The sequence below is a fragment of the Ylistrum balloti genome, unplaced genomic scaffold (genome assembly GCF_031769215.1).
Source record: "Ylistrum balloti isolate Yb309-2 unplaced genomic scaffold, AGI_CSIRO_Ybal_v1 Utg370288, whole genome shotgun sequence".
NCBI classification, from domain to species: Eukaryota; Metazoa; Mollusca; class Bivalvia; order Pectinida; family Pectinidae; genus Ylistrum; species Ylistrum balloti.
The window spans coordinates 1,069,552-1,092,500 of NW_026782219.1; the positions used below are offsets into that span (position 1 = coordinate 1,069,552).

The window sequence follows — 22,949 nt, forward strand, 5'->3', positions numbered from 1 at the left end:
TTGGTTACGAGAAATCAGTTTTGTATAAATGTTTGGTCTCGTCCACTTGGGGGCCAGAGAGGCGAAATCGAATAGGGAAAAGCTATCAAATTCTTTGAAATCTATCTCGCTCTTTAAAAATTGCAGGATATTGTTCAAATTTGATCTGAAGCATGCTTAGGCGAAGGAAACTAATTATAAACGGTGTGTCTGATACACACACACCCTCCCTCGGGGCAAGAAGGACGGAGCTCAATAGGGGAAATAGAGCAAAATCTTTAAAATCCTACTCCTGTAGAAATTAGTAGATTTGCCCATATTTGGCCTGAATCATCCTTTGATGAAGAGAAGTCAGTTTTTTAATAAACTTTTGGTTCCTAATAGTGGAAATAGAGCAAATTTTATAAAAGCCTTCTTCTTCTGTAGACATACCTGGATGTTTTCCCAATTTGACCTGAAGCATCAATTTTGTATGGCCAATGAGTTCCGGCCCACTGGGGCCGGAGGGGCAAGAAGTAGAAGGAAAGCATTTTTTAAAAGCTCTCTTATGTTGGAACTGAAGGCATCCTTGGTTTTCAACAAATGGTACATCCCATTTTAGAGGAGGGGTGAGCCTATTATGGGGAAATGTGTATAAGTGTTTTAAAAACTTCCCCCTTCGTTAAAGTAACACAATTTCAGCAAACTAAACCGTCCTATACAGTCCTATGTACCTGTTGTTCCTAGAGAGCACTACACACGTAGACATGCCTTTATGTTTATTTTCATACGCCGGCTTTGGTAATATTTATTAGTGGTCAAGAGCGCTAGTTGCATCAAAGAGGTGTCAATGATTATTATATCTTTAAAGAGACACGATGTCCCTTTTCATCTATCTTTATTCTTATTTATAAACACAACCATCTACAAGGAAATAATTGGTGTAATATTAGGCCGTGATGGTGTGGTAGGGCCGTGCCAGGGCACGCGTTTTACTGTGTTGTACCGACATGACAATACGTCTCCGGATATATCCATTAAAGGGTCATTCATAGAAATAAGCTGGTACATCCGCCTTAGTCATCAGAGAAGTAAATTTTATTTAGTTTTCTTTTCGTTCCAGGGCACAAGTCAATGTATATCAAAACGTATATTAAAAGACATCGACGTACAATGACCAGTCAAATTTAAAATAAAATGAAATTAATTAAAACAAATTCATATACTAATTGTACTTCCAAGTCTAGTAAATTTGAATTATGAATATTATTTTCACATGCGTACCCCCGTCTTTTGATTATTTTACTTCATATAATTACACACTGGAAAATACAGTATTACTGCCCAGACTTCTTACACAAACATTTCTATGTAATCTATAAACAAGTACTATAGGAGAAAACGAGTATATGCAAATGAAGACATCGAGAGATTTGTTCCGCCGATAAAGGTTGATGGTTGACAGGATTTCCGTCTCCGTAACTCCGCCCGTGTCCAGGTATCGTTTCACCGACGAACGTCAGTGGCCTGGAGCCGTTTTCGCTGAGCAAATTCCACGGTACACGTAATAATGAGTAGAAGAATTGCATACACTGTTATGAATTCGTTGCCAGTATTTTTAGCATTCTTGCTTGCAAAAAGAGCAAATTCAGGATAAGAAAATAGTATTAAGACTTATTCATTCCAGTAGGCTGGCTGTTTTTTGCAAAACAATTAGACGATACCGTCCACTGGGTATTGCATGTTGACTGTTTCAGCAAACAACTTCATAATGTATTTTCAATGATGCAGAAACCAAAACAACTCCATGTCTCAACGGATTCCGGAAAATTTATTTCAGCCCACCGAGTATCTGTTAATTAGAATGTACGTGAATGTTTAATGATCAGGTACAAATTGTGATGAACACTGCAGGGACCAGACATTCATGAAAAGTAATCGGCTTATCCAGTTTTATAACTCACCATGATAAAGAAAATTCCCAGTCCCAGGCGACAATGTTACCAATTAAGTAATGATTGACTTCCATATTGGCACTGTTTTGACGAGATAATGATCATGTCATAATACGCAGTCTGTAACCTTCATAGTAACCATGCTAGTCAAAAATGTCCTGGGAAGTTTTAATGGTGCATTGGATGATCAAAAGCATGTAGTCTATAAGTGAGTTTACTTCAGAGGGAGCAACCAAAGAAAAGAGGTGAGTGACGACCGCTTAATATATAAGTTAGATGACATGTTAACATAGTATGGTTCTAATTATTGTTAAACGACTGCGAGCAATCACGGCTATTTAAGGACGGTCTCTCCACGCCTACATCTGTCTATTCTAGTAGGCCACCTTTTGAATGTGCGAAACTGATGACAACTCCACTGAAGGATACCTTATCGTAAGGCACTTCACTGCAGGACACTCTGTCGGAGGCCACTCCACTGTAGAATAACCTATAGCAAGGTACTCCACTGCAGGACACTTTATCGCAGGGCACTTCACTTCACTGCAGGACAACCTATCGCAGGGCACTTCACTGCAGGACACTCTTTCGCAAGGTACTCCACTGCGGAACACCCTATCGCAGGGCAATTCGCTGCATGGCACCCTATCTGATTACATTATGTTGGTAGACTATTGAGGAAGTAGTCTTTAAACTATATTGATATTGAATTGTTACCGACATATAAAGATAATTTGGAACATATTTTGAAAGGATTGAATTTCTCGCGTTTTTGTTTTTTTACCAGAAAATTATTATTACGGCACTTGATTTCGTGGATAAAAGAAAATGAAGTAGAACTAAAATTTAAGTGAATCTTTCACTGTTTTCATTCCGTGACATCTGAATCCGAGGGTAAAATAAATCTGCAAACCCATTGAAAATGAAACATCCGTGGAAATTACTGATTTCACAGTACATGTTTTAGTAAATTTGCATGATGAAATGTAGATGTTGAACTGTTACTTAAATATATATAATAAGATTGGACTACGAAAGATAAAAACAAAATGTAATCCTTTAGAAAGGACTGAAATATCACTGCGGGTTACGCCGGGGATCTGTCTTGGACTCCTTCCTTTCAATACTTTTTAAACAATATTGAAATATGAGTCAACTGCGATTTAACCCAATAAGAAAAAAACTGATCGACGACAGATTTACTTTTTTTTTTTAATCGAAACAATGATTGCATCCAGTTTTCAACAAATTTTCCAAGCCACGTTTTTGTTTACTAATACAAATGTACTTGGTTTATTTATGTCCGTTCAACAGATATCGTCATTTAGAGAAGTGATTGACCGAGTGTAGACATGAACATGCATTATATTAAAACGAACATAACACGAAGAGGAAATTGTTAAATGTTTATCCAAATATGGCCACACTGCACAAACTGAAACAAATTATAGAATTGTGCCTGCTGAGTCAACACATGTATCTGTTCTGATTTTCGTTTTTGGGATTACATCAACTCACACTTGCACATTACACTGAATTTTCCATTTCTTTATAGCAACATTCCTGCACCCACAACCTTTGGAGTGTTCATGTCGCAGTTGATTCGATATTCAAGTGCCTGTTCCCGTTATCACGGTTTTCTTGTAAGAATTCGTCAACTGACGGAAAAACTCGTACCACAGACTGTACATGTCGGCTTCAGATCAACGCTTCAAAAGGGGCTTGCATAAACATATGACAATCTCCAACGAACACACGCACCGGATATATGCTCTCACTTTGCCATAGTTGATGACAGGGTGCTAATCAATGCAACACAAAACTACATCTTAGTTGACGTAATTTACAACATGTAAGATATGGGACAACTGTGCTTTCAACAGCTCCTTACATTCTATAAAATGAACATTATTTATACTATAAAGAATAGCACTGTATCATGTTTTTTATTCATTGATTACTACTATATATTGTCTGTTTAATCAGATATGAAACACATTTTCATTGCAAAGGAACGTATATGTCGGAAAATCTGCTGTCCTACCCGTTTGCGATGTTCGTCGATGACATTAAGACTAAATCAATATTCAGACTATACTGCAAGGCTGATGGTTGTTGAAACAAAGGTATGACTAGCCTTTACGATATAAATATATTTTTGTACTTATTGAGCTGTAAATATGTAATATTTATTTTTATTTCAGAATCTTATGCGTGGACTCAAACTGATTTTTGAGCAAAGACAATCAAAGAAAACGACAACAAAATTTCTGTGACCTGGTGTATATTTCAGCTGTGATTGGTTCACGTCAGTGTAATCCGGAGTAATTTATTCTCAAAAAAAGTTGGTTTCTTTTATCTTTTATTAGTCATGATATGTGTTCTGATAATATGTGTGATATCAGTTCAAACTGTTGACGCCATCGTCATACGTAACATTACTTTTTCCATTCACGCTGAATTTAGTGATGTTGTGTTCGGTGATGCTTTGATAGACAACTACACTTTGGACAGCCTGACAAAGTGCGGGGTGTACTGTGGAGTATACAATTGTCTGTCCTTCTCATATAGCAACGATACAGGGATTTGTCGTATATACTCAACGTCCTTTCCTCTTTGTGAACCTACACCACTGGCAAACACGCCAAGCCCAACACCACTTCCGTTTTACCGAGAGCTCGACTATCGTAAGTAACTTTAGCAATTCTGGGCGGAAAACACCTTCGTATTTTTATTTCAATGTTTTTAGATTGCAATGATATGAATCTATTATATTTGATTATGTGACAATTATTGTGTCGTCATCGATCATCACGCGATGTCATCGATCCCATTGAGCCAATACTGACGTTATTTTTAGACTAATTTTGTAATATTACGTTAGTAGAATGAAAACATAAAGCACAATGCTGTCTTTCATATTTAAGTTAATGAATGATGATAAGCAAGTGGTTTGACTAATTGTTAATGCTGACAATAATTTTCATTTTCACAATTATCACTTAAAAATACATGTAACTAAGGCGATCTAATATAATCAATTGTATTTGTTTGTTTAGGTTTTTTTGTTTGTTTTTTGTATTTTTTGTTTTTTTGTTTTTGTTTTTTGTTTTTTTTTATTTTTGGTTTTTTTGTTTTTGTTTTTTTTGTTTTTTGTTTTTTGTTTTTTGTTTTTTTTGTTTTTTTTGGAAAGATATATTGATGGTAACATTTCTTTAAAAGGTCAGTGTAAATGATACTTCAAAGTTATAGACTATCAGCCATCTGCTGCCTTTGAGTAACAATATCAGTGTTATATGGTAGTATTTTTGCAATAGTGGTTTCTTTACATTCATCGAAGTTTTCAGGCGAGCGTCCTGGCTCCTTCTTTGCCGTCTATATATCCTTATAGAATTCAACTAGAATTACTTGACAAAAGCCGAATTGCGTGTTGACGTTTTTTGTTCTTCAGTTATCAGTTACATCAGGAAATTGTCATTTATCTTTGTTTTTGTTAATTTGTTACATCAGGAAATTGTCATTTATCCTTTTATGTTTATTTGTTACATCAGGAAATTGTCATTTATCTTTTTTTTTTATTTGTTACATCAGGAAATTGACATTCATCTTTTTTTGTTTATTTGTTACATCAGGAAATTGTCATTTATCCTTTTATGTTTATTTGTTACATAAGGAAATTGTCATTTATCCTTTTATGTTTATTTGTTACATAAGGAAATTGTCATTTATCCTTTTATGTTTATTTGTTACATCAGGAAATTGTCATTTATCTTTTTTTTGTTTATTTGTTACATCAGGAAATTGTCATTTATCTTTGTTTTTGTTTATTTGTTACATCAGGAAATTGTCATTTATCTTTTTTTTGTTTATTTGTTACATCAGGAAATTGTCATTTGTCTTTTTATGTTTATTTGTTACATAAGGAAATTGTCATTTATCCTTTTATGTTTATTTGTTACATCAGGAAATTGTCATTTATCTTTTTATGTTTATTTGTTACATCAGGAAATTGTCATTTATCTTTTTATGTTTATTTGTTACATCAGGAAATTGTCATTTATCTTTGTTTTTGTTAATTTGTTACATCAGGAAATTGTCATTTATCATTTTATGTTTATTTGTTACATCAGGAAATTGTCATTTATCTTTGTTTTTGTTAATTTGTTACATCAGGAAATTGTCATTTATCATTTTATGTTTATTTTTTTTGTTAATTTGTTACATCAGGAAATTGTCATTTATCTTTGTTTTTGTTAATTTGTTACATCAGGAAATTGTCATTTATCATTTTGATGTTTTTGTTTATTTGTTCCTAGATAAATTCACGTTATTATAGTTGCCAGTTACAGCAGGAAATTGTCATTTATTTGGAAATTGTCATTTATCATTTTTTTGTTTACATATGACATAAGGAAATTGTCATTTATAATTTTTTTTTGTTTATATGTTACATAAGGAAATCGTCATCTATTATATTTTTGGTTATTTGTTCCCCAATAAATTCACGGTATTATATAGTCATCTCTTTACCCTTTAATGTTCGCATCGTCACGCTGGTATATAGGAGGCGTCACAAAACCCTAATGGTCGCATTGTCCCTGGAGGGCAACGCCAAGGGGACGATGCAAAATCCTAATGGTCACTTTGTTCCAGGGGGACAACGCCAAGGGGACGATACAAAAGCCTAATAGTCGCTTTGTTCCAGGGGGACAACGCCAAGGGGACGATACAAAAGCCTAATAGTCGCTTTGTTCCAGGGGGACAACGCCAAGGGGACGATACAAAACCCTAATGGTCGCTTTGTTCCAGGGGGACAACGCCAAGGGGACGACGCAAAACCCTAATGGTCGCTTTGTTCCAAGGGGGCAACGCCAAGGGGAAGATGCAAAACCCTACTGGTCGCTTTGTTCCAGGGGGGCAACGCCAAGGGGACGATGCAAAACTCTAATGGTCGCAATGTCCCAGGGAGGCAACGCCAAGGGGACGATGCAAAACCCTAATGGTCGCATTGTCCCAATAGGGCAACGCCAAGGGGACGATGCAAAACCCCAATGGTCGCATGGTTCCAAGGGGACAATGCCAAGGGGACGATGCAAAACCCTACAGCCAGCAATTCATTGCTATAACATACATTTCTTGTATTTGCTTGTTAATAGTTAAGTGATCTTTGTTACGTACTATTTATCATTTAGCGACTCCGATGGAAGGATGCTGAGTAAAGAGTCATTTTTTATATATAAATCATGTAAAAAATGTGATCTTGTTCTTTTTTCATACTGTTTTTAGTATTTGAATGATTTTTGATGGGTTTTTTTCAACATTGCTATTTTCTAACCCTAGAGCAACGCTTCTGTCCTTGCAATTTGGACCTAAACGATGGTAGCTGGACGGTAAGTTAGTCTGTGATGGTATTTAATGGGAATATTTGTGTCTTTAAATTTGCATGTATTCATTAGTGCGTGAAAGTGAAAAAACAAGGATGATGAGAGTTTTATATAATATAATTTTTTTTATTTGTAATTTGTGTAGAGCCAAGATTGTAAATACTTCTGATTAATATCATATTGGTTACATATTTTTCGGAGTCAATGCCTTGTGGTTTGAAGTACGTATAACGTAGTCACACAATAACGCATTTATAGTGTTATCACAATGAAATATCATCACCTGGACACGATCTCAAAACACGCCACCAGATGCTATTTTATCAACTAGTGTTGCCTCTGCCATTATATGCTAAGCACCAAACAGGGTATACAAAATCGCATTTTGATGTATAATGTAAAGCGTATAAAACCTAATGCTATGGGTTTTTTGTTAAGTCCGTCCATGATCTACTGGATTATGCAAAACCATTATATATTGCATTGGCAGACGATGCACAGAAATGATCACAGACAATAAGACAAGGTTCCTAATGTGTAAGCGTCTTCAGTTTCATCGAAGATATCTGCAAAATAGTCAATCAAATTCGGTAAATAGTGCCATGTTCCCAAATGAGAACTGGGAAAGACGGAATCACCAGGTATACTAACGAGCATCAAACAGGTCAAGCTTCATGTCGCATAACATTTCTCTGTGAGGTCATAATGTGGACAGTAACACTTTCACATATTCTTCATCAAATGTTTCTGTCGAAAATAAGTGTTGTGAGTGTGTCAGCTGCCGAAACACCGCATAAAAATTGTATACTGCAAATAATTCCAAGAATATCAAATACAGAGACATGTACACAGACACCATAGATTGAAGATGGACTGATGTAGCTAACTAATATCCGATATATGTTGATGAGAACCTTCGAGTTAACCGTTGATTCATGTTAAAATTGCGATAATTTGGCTTAATGCTTGTTACAGGTAATACACCAACGTTTTGACGGTTCTGTTGACTTTGAAAGAGATTGGGAAAAATACAGGGAAGGATTTGGAAACGGTCCAGAAGGAGAATTCTGGCTGGGTGAGCTTGTGTTACAGTAAAGTTTTTTTCGAATTCAACAAATATTCAGTAGAAGCAAAGGCAAAACCATTAACGTCAATAGAATTAATTGAAACTAGACGCAAAATATGATTTACACAGGGACTCCCGAAAAGAAATATTGATGCAAAAGGGGTGTAAATACCATAAATAGAAACGTAGCTCGTTTATATTTCGAACTGTCGCCACTGTTTATTGTTCAATGGTTTTACGCTATTGTCAAAAGAGTGAAAATAAAAAGCGAGTGAAAGTTTGAAGTTCAAGCTCATCTATATATTTAGTTCTATTGAGTTTTTGAAAATTGGCAAAAACGAAGAGTTTTGACAGCTGAACGAAAAACGCTTTGTCAAATGATTTCAATTTCAAGAATGTTTCACCGATAACATTTAATCAATACTTTCTCCTAAGATTTTCCATTAGCCATATATTTTCACTGTGAAAAAAAATCTTAATAAAAGTCGGTTTTTATTGCCAATACTAATTCCCTGTCGGCCATCTTGAATACAATTAAACCATATTCAGGTGAAACAAACGTTTATCAAAGTCAAATCAATATCAGAACCGGAGATCAAAACACTCTGTTGTTTCGGCGTCTTTTTAAGTGAATATGCAGTGGTCCCGGTATGAAAAAGTGTTGACCGTCTGATTACATTTGATAATAACAAATATTTGCTTTTCACCGATACGTTTTCAAGTACTTTTCTTTTTTTATTATACTTCATACTTCATCAGATTATATATATATATATATATATATATATATATATATATATATATATATATATATATATATATATATATATATATATATATATACATATTCAATGTTCATAGAAAGATGCCCTTGGAATACGAGAGTTGGCCGATCGACCCGTGATTGAAAAGGTTAAGATCTCTTTTCACTATAGATTGATATTAAGGCTACAGATACTGTTGTTTCTAATTTTTCAGGATTGGAGAACATTCACACACTAACTGGGGAAAGAAACACTGTGCTGATGGTGGAATTGTACGATGTAAATGATGTCAGGAAATGTTCCTATTTTGATACCTTCTATGTATCACCAGAAGCGGACAATTATAGATTGCATGTAGATGGTTATGTAGGAACTGCAGGTAAGAAACTATTGGTAATGATGAGGCAATCTTAAACTTCGACCTTATCCATCTGTCGTGTTCAGGTATTCCTTGAAACTGCCCAGTAAATTTCGAAAATTACTCTCAGGTATGGTCGATGGGTTTGAGTATGATTACTGGATTACAAGAAACGATGAAGAGTTCGGTCCAATTAATTTCCTTCTATGTATAATCACTACCCCGTAATCAGCATCATATTGATAGCTGAACACGACACGGCATACTTTCGGATAAAACATATATATACTATACTCTAAGCGTCTCATTGACAGTGATTTTCAACGTTTTGCTTTAACTCCAATCGTAAAAGGCTTTAAAGGTCCTTAGAAAAGGTATGAACTCATTTACACCGTGTGAACGATAGAATACCTATATATATAACATATCAAACTTCACAGCTATATGTGACAGATTTTTTTTTATCGTATTCCGTTTTGTTGTAGGTGATAGTATGTCCTACCACAACGAGATGCAGTTTTCTACTATGGACATCGATAATGACTTAAGAGATGGCGGAAGTTGTGTTGTCTCTTTCAAAGGTGCAGGTTGGCTGAACGACTGCCTCTCTCAGAACCTTAACGGTCTGTATGGTTTTGGGACAGGTCCTGAATATATGTGTTGGCGCGGGTTCCGAGATTTTAATGGTCTCAAGAAAGCAAAGATGTTGATCAAAGTGAAAGGTACCTAATTATTTTACCGACAGAAATTAAAAAGGTAATACAAATCACGTTACCTATTCCTGTGTGTACCATTGGACAATATTCTTGTATTAGTTAACATGAGAACAATTCGCTCATTGAAAGACTAGAATTATCAGACATTACACGTTAGTCGATCATGTGGACACACACGTAGGGATGAACACGCTGTTATGAAATAATTTGTAGCATGTTTTCCGAAGCTTGGGATAAACATAGTCATCAGACAGCAGCAACAGTACGCATGCGCAGTATGTCCGCCTCCTGCTTTGTTGCTGTCTGTTGTCCATTTCTTTTGGAAAAACAACGTTGATATCTGCGTGGTATGATTCGTAATCAAAAACAATATTGAAATACTGAGCTCGTAATGAAAACCTTGCATGTCAATTATGCTGTGACGTGACTACTGTAATAAAATTCATTATAAATAATTTTAACACTTTCTAATTGTGTGAAAGAGTTTAACATGATTACAAACATATTCAATTGTTCATATGTCCAGCCGTGAAAATTAGTGCCCCATAAAGCATTTTAACTCAAAGTAGTTAAAATAGATAGATTAATAATATAGATTGATTACCAAATAAAAAGCACATGTCACCAGCGAATCTGTAGACGGCAGATTCCCCGCTTGGACATCAGAGGAAAATGTCACCGTCATTATGAAATTAACCTTTTCGGTGATTAATTAACGTTAAAACAGAATATCTGACTGAAAATATTACCGAAAAATAAGTTGACAATGAAATATTTATATCTAAAATATATCAAAGTACCATTTTATGACACGGTCTTCTTTGTCAATGTATGTTCTTATCGAGTACCGAGTTCATTAAAAAGTCATGATTGTGTTATACGTTTTTTGTATTTATAAAAAACGTTGATAAGATTCGATTAAGTTTGTCCTTCTTATTCAAATGCTGCATATAACGCTAGTTTAATCTATAATTTATTCAACATGAAATTATAACACGTATTTTTGCAATAAAAATTGAACAACTGACTTAAATTGAAAACACATACAGTATTGTGTATCTTGTTCATTGCTATCAAATACTTCTTCTGGACAAATACTGAAAATAACAGTGCTTAGCATCAATGTGAGTATGCGTTAGAAAAACGCAATGCGTCTTTGAAAATTATAGTTACTCCTCACTGATTAAATATCCCACTATTTCAGTGCCCTTTGTCATTTTTTATGTTAGTAAATGGGGTGCTTTTTCAGCGCCTCTGACAGTACATTCCATAGGTCTTAACAATTAAGCCATAAGCATGAAGTTTAATTCATTACAATGTATCTAATTAGGATTTTTTATTTACAAGTACATAATGTATTTGTTGACGTCAATTCCTCTGTATCGCCAAGAGGCTTACACAAGTATTTTTTCAGCCCCCACACCAAACACTCAATGAACACTTATTTCACAAACATATCAGTGCCGTCAAAATTGACCTTTGACTGTAGGACTTTAGATAATTAAAAACGAAACGAAACCAATCTATCTAAATACCAGTATTTGTGTTAGTATTTAACACAGCATGTTTACACACAGTATAAAACTGTCAGTCGAATTGTTTCGTTAGCACTATTTAATATGTTAATATGAGGGCGGTTGTGCTCAGTGACCCGTTTTACTCGCCTGATTTTCACAATCATTAACATTTTGAGCCTGTTGACACAGACACTAAAGCCCAGGGGTTTCCAGGTATATTACTACCCGATACAAACACCTAACAGAATCAGTCATCCGTGTTTAATTAGTTACCATAATTATACCGAGGACTCATTAACTAATAATGTAATTAGTTTTGAAACAAACAGTTGTACATGTCATTACTTAGTGAAAACTTATCTAGCTAATCAATTTTGTTTTATCCACGCTTGATAAACTTGTTTTTGTAATTACATGTTAATGTCATTGCAACAGGCGTAAGAGGACGGATGTCAACGGGGGCATCAGGGATAGAGTAAAATATCGGTGGAAGACAAAACGAATATTCCAAGTATTACTATTGGGACAGAAATGTCCCCCTATTGAAAGACACGGAAATGAATCCCTGATTATGTATGTGTCTTACTTCTACTCAACTCTTCTTATGGTAGAGTGGAATAGAGCACACCTTATTCTAAAACTCTCTCGTGCTCCTGAATATAAGCCATCTCTGACCTGCAAGACGTATGCTGCATTTATTGTCATCATACGATATACAGCAAGTTTTTGGTAAATTACGTTCTTTTCCAGTTTTCAGCAAAGCTCAGGAATTCGAACAAATTCTCTTAAATCTTTAGAAAGTGCGTACACACGCACGACAAACGAATGACAACATTTAATTACATTATCACAAAACCATTTCCTACCTTAGTTATTTAAGATGAAGATTACGAGAAAGGAGATATTCTTTGGATATTGTCAGGGATATGAGTGATGGTCTCGGTGTTTATATATGGCTTGGTCCATAATTGCCCAATAAGTCACGCGATACTATAGAACACCTAGTCATCAAGTAATGCTAATTTTACTGACGACTCCGAAAAGGACGAGACATCGGTATTATTAAGTTAATGGGTTATAATGTGTCTAGTTCCATATTTGACCAAAATATCGTTGTTACCTTGTGTGTCCTTTATACAGTCATTAGTTCACCTGGTAATGTAGACTAATGTTAGTCTACTTGGTTTTGTACAAGTTATTACAATAGTAGATTTACCACCGATTTTAAACAGCTGTGCATAATGTTATCATACGATAAATTCATGACTAGTAATCAATTGTTTCCGATATTAACCTACATTCATACATACAGTAGTTATCACAGTCAGATCAGCTGGTTATGTACCAGTTATACAGTAGTTATCACAGTCAGATCAGCTGGTTATGTACCAGTTATACAGTAGTTATTACAGTCAGATCAGCTGGTTATGTACCAGTTATACAGTAGTTATCACAGTCAGATCAACTGGTTATGTACCAGTTATACAGTAGTTATCACAGTCAGATCAGCTGGTTATGTACCAGTTATACAGTAGTTATCACAGTCAGATCAACTGGTTATACAGTAGTTATCACAGTCAGATCAGCTGGTTATGTACCAGTTATACAGTAGTTATCACAGTCACATCAACTGGTTATGTACCAGTTATACAGTAGTTATCACGGTCACATCAACTGGTCACATCAACTGGTTATGTACCAGTTATACAGTAGTTATCACAGTCAGATCAGCTGGTTATGTACCAGTTATACAGTAGTTATCACAGTCAGATCAACTGGTTATGTACCAGTCATACAGTAGTTATCACGGTCACATCAACTGGTTATGTACCAGTTATACAGCAGTTATCACAGTCAGATCAACTGGTTATGTACCAGTTATACAGTAGTTATCACAGTCACATCAACTGGTTATGTACCAGTTATACAGTAGTTATCACAGTCACATCAACTGATTATGTACCAGTTATACAGCAGTTATCACAGTCAGATCAACTGGTTATGTACCAGTTATACAGTAGTTATTACAGTCAGATCAGCTGGTTATTATGTACCAGTTATACAGTAGTTATCAAAGTCACATCAACTGGTTATGTACCAGTTATACAGTAGTTATCACAGTCACATCAGCTGGTTATGTACCAGTAATACAGTAGTTATCACAGTCAGATCAGCTGGTTATGTACCAGTCATACAGTAGTTATCACAGTCAGATCAGCTGGTTATGTACCAGGTTTACAGTAGTTATCACAGTCAGATCAGCTGGTTATGTACCAGGTTTACAGTAGTTATCACAGTCACATCAACTGGTTATGTACCAGGTTTACAGTAGTTATCACAGTCACATCAACTGGTTATGTACCAGTTATACAGTAGTTATTACAGTCACATCAACTGGTTATGTACCAGTTATACAGTAGTTATCACAGTCAGATCAACTGGTTATGTACCAGTTATACAGTAGTTATTACAGTCACATCAACTGGTTATGTACCAGTTATACAGTAGTTATCACAGTCAGATCAGCTGGTTGTGTACCAGTTATACAGTAGTTATTACAGTCAGATCAGCTGGTTGTGTACCAGTTATACAGTAGTTATTTCAGTCAGATCAGCTGGTTATGTACCAGTTATACAGTAGTTATGACAGTCACACCAACTGCTATCCATTTATTTATTACATTACAGTAATGAAAACATGACAAATAAAATTACTTGATGAAAATAACTTACAATAAGGTTAGCACCAAATGAAATCCGTGGTGCTGTGATACGTTCAGATTTTGCTGGTTAAAGAATATCAATTTTAATTATCAATGATTTATCAGACTAAAAAATACCACTGAACTCTTTTCTTCTAACTAAAATACATGACAGTGTTCTTTAATTTTAAAATGTCTTTTACAAAGTTTTCAAACATCACAGCAATGTAAGATTATATGTGTAGATATATGACAATCAATTAAATTTAAAAGAAGTAAGGAATACATAGATTTTACAGATAACAGACTACTAATGTAGCATCATTATATGATAATTATATCACGTGACATTGTATTTAATTAATTTCACAGATTTTTAGTGCATCATAATTTGTGTTATGAAATGTAGTAAACTCAGTAGGTTATGTAGATATAGACGTTAGTGATGGAATGTAGGATAGAGTTGATGCAGATTGAGAAATCTGTGAAGAATTCTTATGAAAACTGTATGTAGATGACGAAATCTCTGATGAATGTTCTTGAACTATATATGTAAATTTAGAAGTTTGTGATGAAAAGTCGTCTTCATGCGAATAATGTTATATAAATAACGCTTTGTAAACAAGTCAGCATTTCTCCAAATTTCTACAACTCTCATGTCCAGATGAGATGTTATAGTAAAACCTCCACGGTAATGTCAATAACTCACAGTTGATTTATCAGTACGATTCATAACCACGTCTCTTTTCTGATTTGTTCTTTGCGCACACGATACAGGCAAACAGGACCAACAGAATCTGCATTAAAACAAAACCATATTAGAAATAGCATATAGTGTATTCAGAAAGGCGAATCAAGGGAAGAAAAATATGTCTTTGAAAACTTTACCTATCACGTTTATGTTGTATACAATAATTAATTCCTCTGTATACTTTGCTGTGTATTCGCATGTTGTTGTGGAATAAAATAAAGTTGATATTAAGTATGCTTGAAATACCCCAGCCTACACGAAATCAATCTTTTATTACATTATCAAATTTTTTACCAGTGAATAAATCAATTATTATGCATATTACTCATGTGTAATATAACTTATTGTGACGTCAGTTTAGATAATCAAATGACGTCACACATTCACAGATGGCGTTGTGACATAGCGATGGAGATTTCCGATATAGAGCGGGCGTTCATGTATGCCATTTTCTCCCATATTTGCTAAAGATCTATCTGAAAGGGTCTTTTATTCATTTTCATTTCAAATGTGATTTTTTTTGTTTTTTTTTGTTTTTTTTTTTGTTTTTTTAGGTTTTAGCTTGTCAAAATACTAATTCTGAATATTCATTTAATAAATTCATATATCATACTGAAACTCGAGTAAGATCGTGTAACATATAATAACATAAAGTGTCTAAAAGAAGTTCTTTTTCGAAACTGAAAATATATTCAAAATTCTACGTCTATTTCCGTAAACTAAATCTACCTCCACGGCAGCTATCCCGGCTCCAGATCCTATCAAAATGTCAGCGTTGTCATTGACCCAGTCCTCAATGGCTTCATAACACCCCTGGAATAACAAAGAAAGGTTTTTCAATATATCCGGGCAGTTTTACGATATCGAATATCGTCGTACGGATGAACTGATCCCAATTAAAGCATGAATCTACATGAAATAAAAACTAACTCGATGTCGTAGTTACCTCGAACGGGTAAAAAAAATTGACTCGAATCCCAGCATAGAACCATCTTAATTAAAGAAATATCAAATTGTGTGCGAGTTATCTTTCGTCGACTGAGTGTTACCAACTAGGTTTTTGTATTAGATAGACGAGTTGCCTCCCCTTGGTGCAAATGACTGCACACATACGTCGCACATATAACACGAAAGGGTTTTTAACGATACAAATATTTTCACCAGCACAAAAGTATAATTCGAAAGGCCCTTAGCCTTTCCAGTTTGTTCAGGTAGACATTAGTGTAACTGTTGACATATTTTGGTCAATTCAGCGAAGTCACTATGAGGCAATGTAAAAATGTTGAAGCCAAATTATCAGGCCTGGTAACCAGGTTATAATGCAACACATCAACATGAAAAATTCAAAGAAAATCCCAATTTTTTCCCTGTCGATACTGGATGGAATGACGCTGTGTACTGTGTAGTGTACTTCAGATGTAAAATTATATCCTGACAATAAAATAAAACGGAAGACACGATCTTCAAGGTTCTGATGTCTCCATTTTGTTCAGCTTCAATCTGGATTATTATTTTAAAACAAGTCCCGGTAAATTTTTCCGGATTTATGTACAAACTAATAACAAAACCGATCAAATTCCGGAATGGTATTTCCCCTTATGCTGTAAAATATGATATCTCAATAAGACGTACAACATATCCACAAGAACTGTCTATGTACTGACAAATCTGACGAATCAGAAATAAATAAAGCTTGTAGTGTAAGGATTCTAGTTTAAATGCAATGTCACATTTCTGTCATTATATAGACAGCAAAAAGTTTGGAACATGGGGACATTTATGTCATATGCAGAAAATATCCTAGACATTATATAGACAGCAAAAAGTTTGGAACATGGGGACATTTATGTCATACGCAGAAAATATCCTAGACATTATATAGACAGCAAAAAGTTTGGAACATTATATTGGAACATGGGGACAATACGCAGAAAATTTATTATATAGACAGCAAAAAGTTTGGAAGCAGACAATACCCTTGACATTAGCGAGACAGCAGAAGTATGGAACAGTATGACAAGTGGTTTAAATTCGGATTAAGACCGTACACTATTGTTTGGTTATAAGTTAAACACTATTAGTTAACAGGATGACGGCTAACGGTTAATTAAAGCAACCCAAAATATCGACACGTCAACACAATCATAATCCAAACTCAATTCAATAAACCCAAGGTAAAATTTGAACAACAGACAGATTTACATTAAGGCTTGGAAAGTTCCAAAGAGAATAAGACTGCTTTGTTGAATGTTTCTTGTCTTTGAATTTAGTTGGTTTTGAAGTTTATGAATGCTTTTTTGAGAGTACAAATTGATTTTGATTCAATCCTAGACAACTAATGAAAAATTGAAAAGAGAAAGATGTAAATCGTTAGATTCTGGAAAAGGAGACCATATGTTTCGGAAGTGTGGACGTCTTCTGCTTCATTGTATGAAAAGCAATGATAAGTATAGTATTTTGTCCTGTTTGTTACATTTTGAGCACTTAATCCTTAAGTCGTTTCGCTTGATAATGAATCTTTACACATTTTTTTAAAGCTGTTAAATGCACTTTAATATTCCATCGTTTTTGTTATAAGGTAATAATTCTTCATAATAATCGTCTTCATTCTTATACATGAATGAAATCACATCTACAGAAGCGAGATTTAATCAGCTCGTTTTTTTATCATTTACGTACCACGATGTTATAAATACCAATACCTTTTGACATAAGATGTTAACTATGTAAAACTGACATTCAAAGTCACTACTCGTACAGAATGGCATACCTTGTCAGAGAATGAATTGTTGCCATTCGGGCTGGTTAGACAGTCGATGTTGTCTTTGGTAGCGTTCCGACAACAAATCAGAGGAATCACTTGATTTGGTACCAGCTTCTGCCATTTTGTCGCCGTGGCATTGAACTCGGTGTAGGTTTCAACTCCACAACATTCGAACTTAAAAAAAAATTAAAAGATACGTGTATTAGATAAATACAAGCCGTGTCGGTTCATTGTTATTATTATTAATACAAGCTATCCGGTGATAAGTATCTATGTATTTTTGTATATAAAATGCCATTATGTCCTAATTATGTCCCAATATTGGGGTCCTGGGACACATAATACTGTAGTCTTGGTGAAACGAACAAAAGAAAACCAAACCATTGTGCCGGGAAACAATTTTGGTAAATGATTAGGTTTTCCCATATTTCATAGTAAAACTAACAGATTCATGGAAAATAAGAACAAAAGTACAGTTGGAAAAACCTCTGATGTCCGCAATAATTTGCATGTCAATCTTTTACTCATTCGCAAAATTATGAAAATGACGACAGAAGGCGATCCCTCCCGACAGATTAGCTGTAACAAGGTATTTCGTCACGTGCCTGACCATGAAGATTTTCTGCTCGCACTCCAGTTTCCACCAAGACTAAGAAGGTGATACCCCCCCTCCCCCCCCCCCCCCCCCCCCGGACCCCCCCCCCCCCCCCCCCCATCCCTCCGACAGAAGGCGATCAGCCCCACCTCCTCCCCCCTCGGGAAAGTGACCCAGGATTACTAATATTTCTCTTCAGCATCATGCATATATTGTTGCCTTCACCGTCAAAGCAATGATATGAAATGTAGCAAACCTCCGACATTATGAAGTTTAGTCCGAGAGTGACGGCGTCTGTTCCATTTGTGCCAGTGTAATCATCCGCGATAGCTTCTTCCAATGGCTTCTTGAGCCATTTATCTACCTGTGTTCAAAAAAATAAAAACAAATTAGGTAATTTATAGAATTGTTTTTCCTGTGGCAAAACATCATGTGGCAAAGTCAACGAGTTCAGGTTCAAACGTACATTATGTATAATTATTTAGTAGTGTGGAATTGTGGCAAACATCTCCGTGAAGATATCGATACAAGTACTTACATAAAGGCATCAGTGTCGCTGAATGTTTGGAGATATAGTGTTAAATAGTTTGTATAACCGCTAAATCAAATGTTAGTTGTTTATCCCAAAGGTGTATGTAGAAAATCCCCTTCGTGTTTCTGGTTTATCTATATACAATACAATGCGAAGGAAACGTATTTTTCCATACTTTCTGTGTTTATAAACATGACAGTTTTGAAAGGTTTGCGTTTAAAGATATATTCGGTATTAACATTATCACACCTTTGGAAGAAGTGCCTCCTGACAACTTGTTTATATTTACATTATATTGACAAAATGCCTTTGTAAGGGCTGATGTGTTTGTGTATGGACTTATCTGTTTGTGTATGGACTTATTTGATGGTGTATGGACTTATCTGTTTGTGTATGGACTTATTTGATGGTGTATGGACTTATCTGTTTGTGTATGGACTTATTTGATGGTGTATGGACTTATCTGTTTGTGTATGGACTTATCTGTTTGTGTATGGACTTATCTGTTTGTGTATGGACTTATCTGTTTGTGTATGGACTTATCTGTTTGTGTATGGACTTATTTGATGGTGTATGGACTTATCTGTTTGTGTATGGACTTATTTGATGGTGTATGGACTTATCTGTTTGTGTATGGACTTATTTGATGGTGTATGGACTTATCTGTTTGTGTATGGACTTATTTATTTGTGTATGGACTTATCTGTTTGTGTATGGACTTATCTGTTTGTGTATGGACTTATCTGTTTGTGTATGGACTTATCTGTTTGTGTATGGACTTATCTGTTTGTGTATGGACTTATTTGTTTGTGTATGGACTTATTTGATGGTGTATGGACTTATCTGTTTGTGTATGGACTTATTTGATGGTGTATGGACTTATTTGTTTGTGTATGGACTTATCTGTTTGTGTATGGACTTATTTGATGGTGTATGGACTTATCTGTTTGTGTATGGACTTATTTGTTTGTGTATGGACTTATTTGATGGTGTATGGACTTATCTGTTTGTGTATGGACTTATTTGATGGTGTATGGACTTATCTGTTTGTGTATGGACTTATTTGATGGTGTATGGACTTATCTGTTTGTGTATGGACTTATTTGATGGTGTATGGACTTATCTGTTTGTGTATGGACTTATTTGATTGTGTATGGACTTATCTGTTTGTGTATGGACTTATTTTTTTGTGTATGGACTTATCTGTTTGTGTATGGACTTATCTGTTTGTGTATGGACTTATCTGTTTGTGTATGGACTTATTTGTTTGTGTATGGACTTATTTGTTTGTGTATGGACTTATTTGATGGTGTATGGACTTATCTGTTTGTGTATGGACTTATCTGTTTGTGTATGGACTTATTTGATGGTGTATGGACTTATCTGTTTGTGTATGGACTTATTTATTTGTGTATGGACTTATCTGTTTGTGTATGGACTTATCTGTTTGTGTATGGACTTATCTGTTTGTGTATGGACTTATCTGTTTGTGTATGGACTTATCTGTTTGTGTATGGTCTTATTTGATGGTGTATGGACTTATCTGTTTGTGTATGGACTTATTTGATGGTGTATGGACTTATCTGTTTGTGTATGGACTTATTTGATGGTGTATGGACTTATCTGTTTGTGTATGGACTTATTTATTTGTGTATGGACTTATCTGTTTGTGTATGGACTTATCTGTTTGTGTATGGACTTATCTGTTTGTGTATGGACTTATTTGTTTGTGTATGGACTTATTTGATGGTGTATGGACTTATCTGTTTGTGTATGGACTTATTTGATGGTGTATGGACTTATCTGTTTGTGTATGGACTTATCTGTTTGTGTATGGACTTATTTGATGGTGTATGGACTTATCTGTTTGTGTATGGACTTATTTGTTTGTGTATGGACTTATTTGATGGTGTATGGACTTATCTGTTTGTGTATGGACTTATCTGTTTGTGTATGGACTTATTTGATGGTGTATGGACTTATCTGTTTGTGTATGGACTTATTTGATGGTGTATGGACTTATCTGTTTGTGTATGGACTTATTTGATGGTGTATGGACTTATCTGTTTGTGTATGGACTTATTTGATGGTGTATGGACTTATCTGTTTGTGTATGGACTTATTTATTTGTGTATGGACTTATCTGTTTGTGTATGGACTTATCTGTTTGTGTATGGACTTATTTGTTTGTGTATGGACTTATTTGTTTGTGTATGGACTTATTTGATGGTGTATGGACTTATCTGTTTGTGTATGGACTTATCTGTTTGTGTATGGACTTATCTGTTTGTGTATGGACTTATTTGATGGTGTATGGACTTATCTGTTTGTGTATGGACTTATTTGATGGTGTATGGACTTATCTGTTTGTGTATGGACTTATTTGATGGTGTATGGACTTATCTGTTTGTGTATGGACTTATTTGATGGTGTATGGACTTATCTGTTTGTGTATGGACTATGGACTTATCTGTTTGTGTATGGACTTATCTGTTTGTGTATGGACTTATCTGTTTGTGTATGGACTTATTTGATGGTGTATGGACTTATCTGTTTGTGTATGGACTTATTTGATGGTGTATGGACTTATCTGTTTGTGTATGGACTTATTTGATGGTGTATGGACTTATCTGTTTGTGTATGGACTTATTTGATGGTGTATGGACTTATCTGTTTGTGTATGGACTTATTTGATGGTGTATGGACTTATCTGTTTGTGTATGGACTTATTTATTTGTGTATGGACTTATCTGTTTGTGTATGGACTTATCTGTTTGTGTATGGACTTATCTGTTTGTGTATGGACTTATCTGTTTGTGTATGGACTTATTTGATGGTGTATGGACTTATCTGTTTGTGTATGGACTTATTTGATGGTGTATGGACTTATCTGTTTGTGTATGGACTTATTTGATGGTGTATGGACTTATCTGTTTGTGTATGGACTTATTTGCATATCAAGATTGCTTATTTCTTTTCATTGTCTTACACGCTATTAAAGTACCTCTTACCTCATCCCGAATCGCGAACAGCAGAATGACGAATGTAAGCTCCACAATAATCACCAACACCACGACAACAGAGTACTGTAATAAACAACAACAACAGTGCTACAATCAAACAACCGAACCCAACAACTAATGACCATCACTAAAACACTACATGATGATTGGTCGAGATATAGATGAACACATCACTTAAGAAATTGATTTTGTCCTTTCGTAGAGACTGATGTGGTTGTTGGTACTCATGGGCTTAATTTTCAGTATTGTGTTAGTGTAACGACTGGTTCACCCATTATATGATGTGACCTGTGACCTCCTTCAGCGGTACACTTCAGTGTGGTTGCACTTGAATGTCAGCTGCGGTTCTGCTGTAATAAGATAAACCCACCCCCTCCCCCCCCCCCAAAAAAAAAAAAAACCAAAAAAAAAAACAAATACAAAAATCAACTGAGTTTTGTGGATTGAATTACAATGCACATAATTTTTCAGAGGATCTTACACATGGCCAAAAAAGCAAAACAACGCAGCGTTTAAGATACACAGAAGCATGTTTAATATAATTTCTCATTACTTCATAGCTACTTACACATATGAGCAGTGAGCGGACCTTGCAACACGCCCCAAGACAGCCAATAATACCCAAGAGAAAGAAGAAAATTCCAATCACTATGAATGCTATGGCAGTATCCTGCATAAATTCTTCGATGTTGAAATTGGCAATACTAGAGTTATCTACTCCTGCTTCCTCCAGTGCCTTCCGGAAGTTGCTGTACCAGTCGCTTAATACATCGTCCATTATGTCTCCGCCCCATTTCACAATACAGCCGACGGACAGGAGCAATATACCCACCAACTGAAAGTAATTCGTTGGTAAATAATTTAA

General features: G+C 35.1%; 2 protein-coding genes across 3 annotated transcripts in view; one reads left to right on the forward strand and one right to left on the reverse strand.

The window, feature by feature from the left end:
• The first annotated feature begins 4,284 nt into the window (after positions 1-4,284).
• Positions 4,285-10,215, forward strand: LOC132552952 (techylectin-like protein). The gene is made up of 5 exons (XM_060217151.1): positions 4,285-4,600; positions 7,254-7,303; positions 8,273-8,372; positions 9,342-9,506; positions 9,971-10,215. Exons 1-5 carry the CDS (start codon positions 4,285-4,287, stop codon positions 10,213-10,215), a joined length of 876 nt encoding a protein of 291 aa, XP_060073134.1.
• Positions 10,216-14,377: 4,162 nt separating this feature from the next.
• LOC132552918 (tetraspanin-9-like) overlaps positions 14,378-22,949 on the reverse strand; it is a 9,044-nt gene continuing 472 nt past the window's right edge. Inside the window, exons 2-7 of one of the 2 annotated variants that reach the window (XM_060217119.1) lie at positions 22,653-22,919; positions 22,073-22,147; positions 18,786-18,893; positions 17,941-18,108; positions 15,900-15,983; positions 14,378-15,216 (exon numbers count right to left, since the gene is read on the reverse strand). In XM_060217119.1, the coding sequence (XP_060073102.1) occupies positions 15,139-15,216; positions 15,900-15,983; positions 17,941-18,108; positions 18,786-18,893; positions 22,073-22,147; positions 22,653-22,919 (780 nt within the window). In that variant the 3' untranslated portion in view covers positions 14,378-15,138. Of the gene's footprint in view, positions 15,217-15,899; positions 15,984-16,116; positions 16,653-17,940; positions 18,109-18,785; positions 18,894-22,072; positions 22,148-22,652; positions 22,920-22,949 lie in introns of those variants that run through there. The other variant, XR_009554342.1, reaches the window with a different exon arrangement.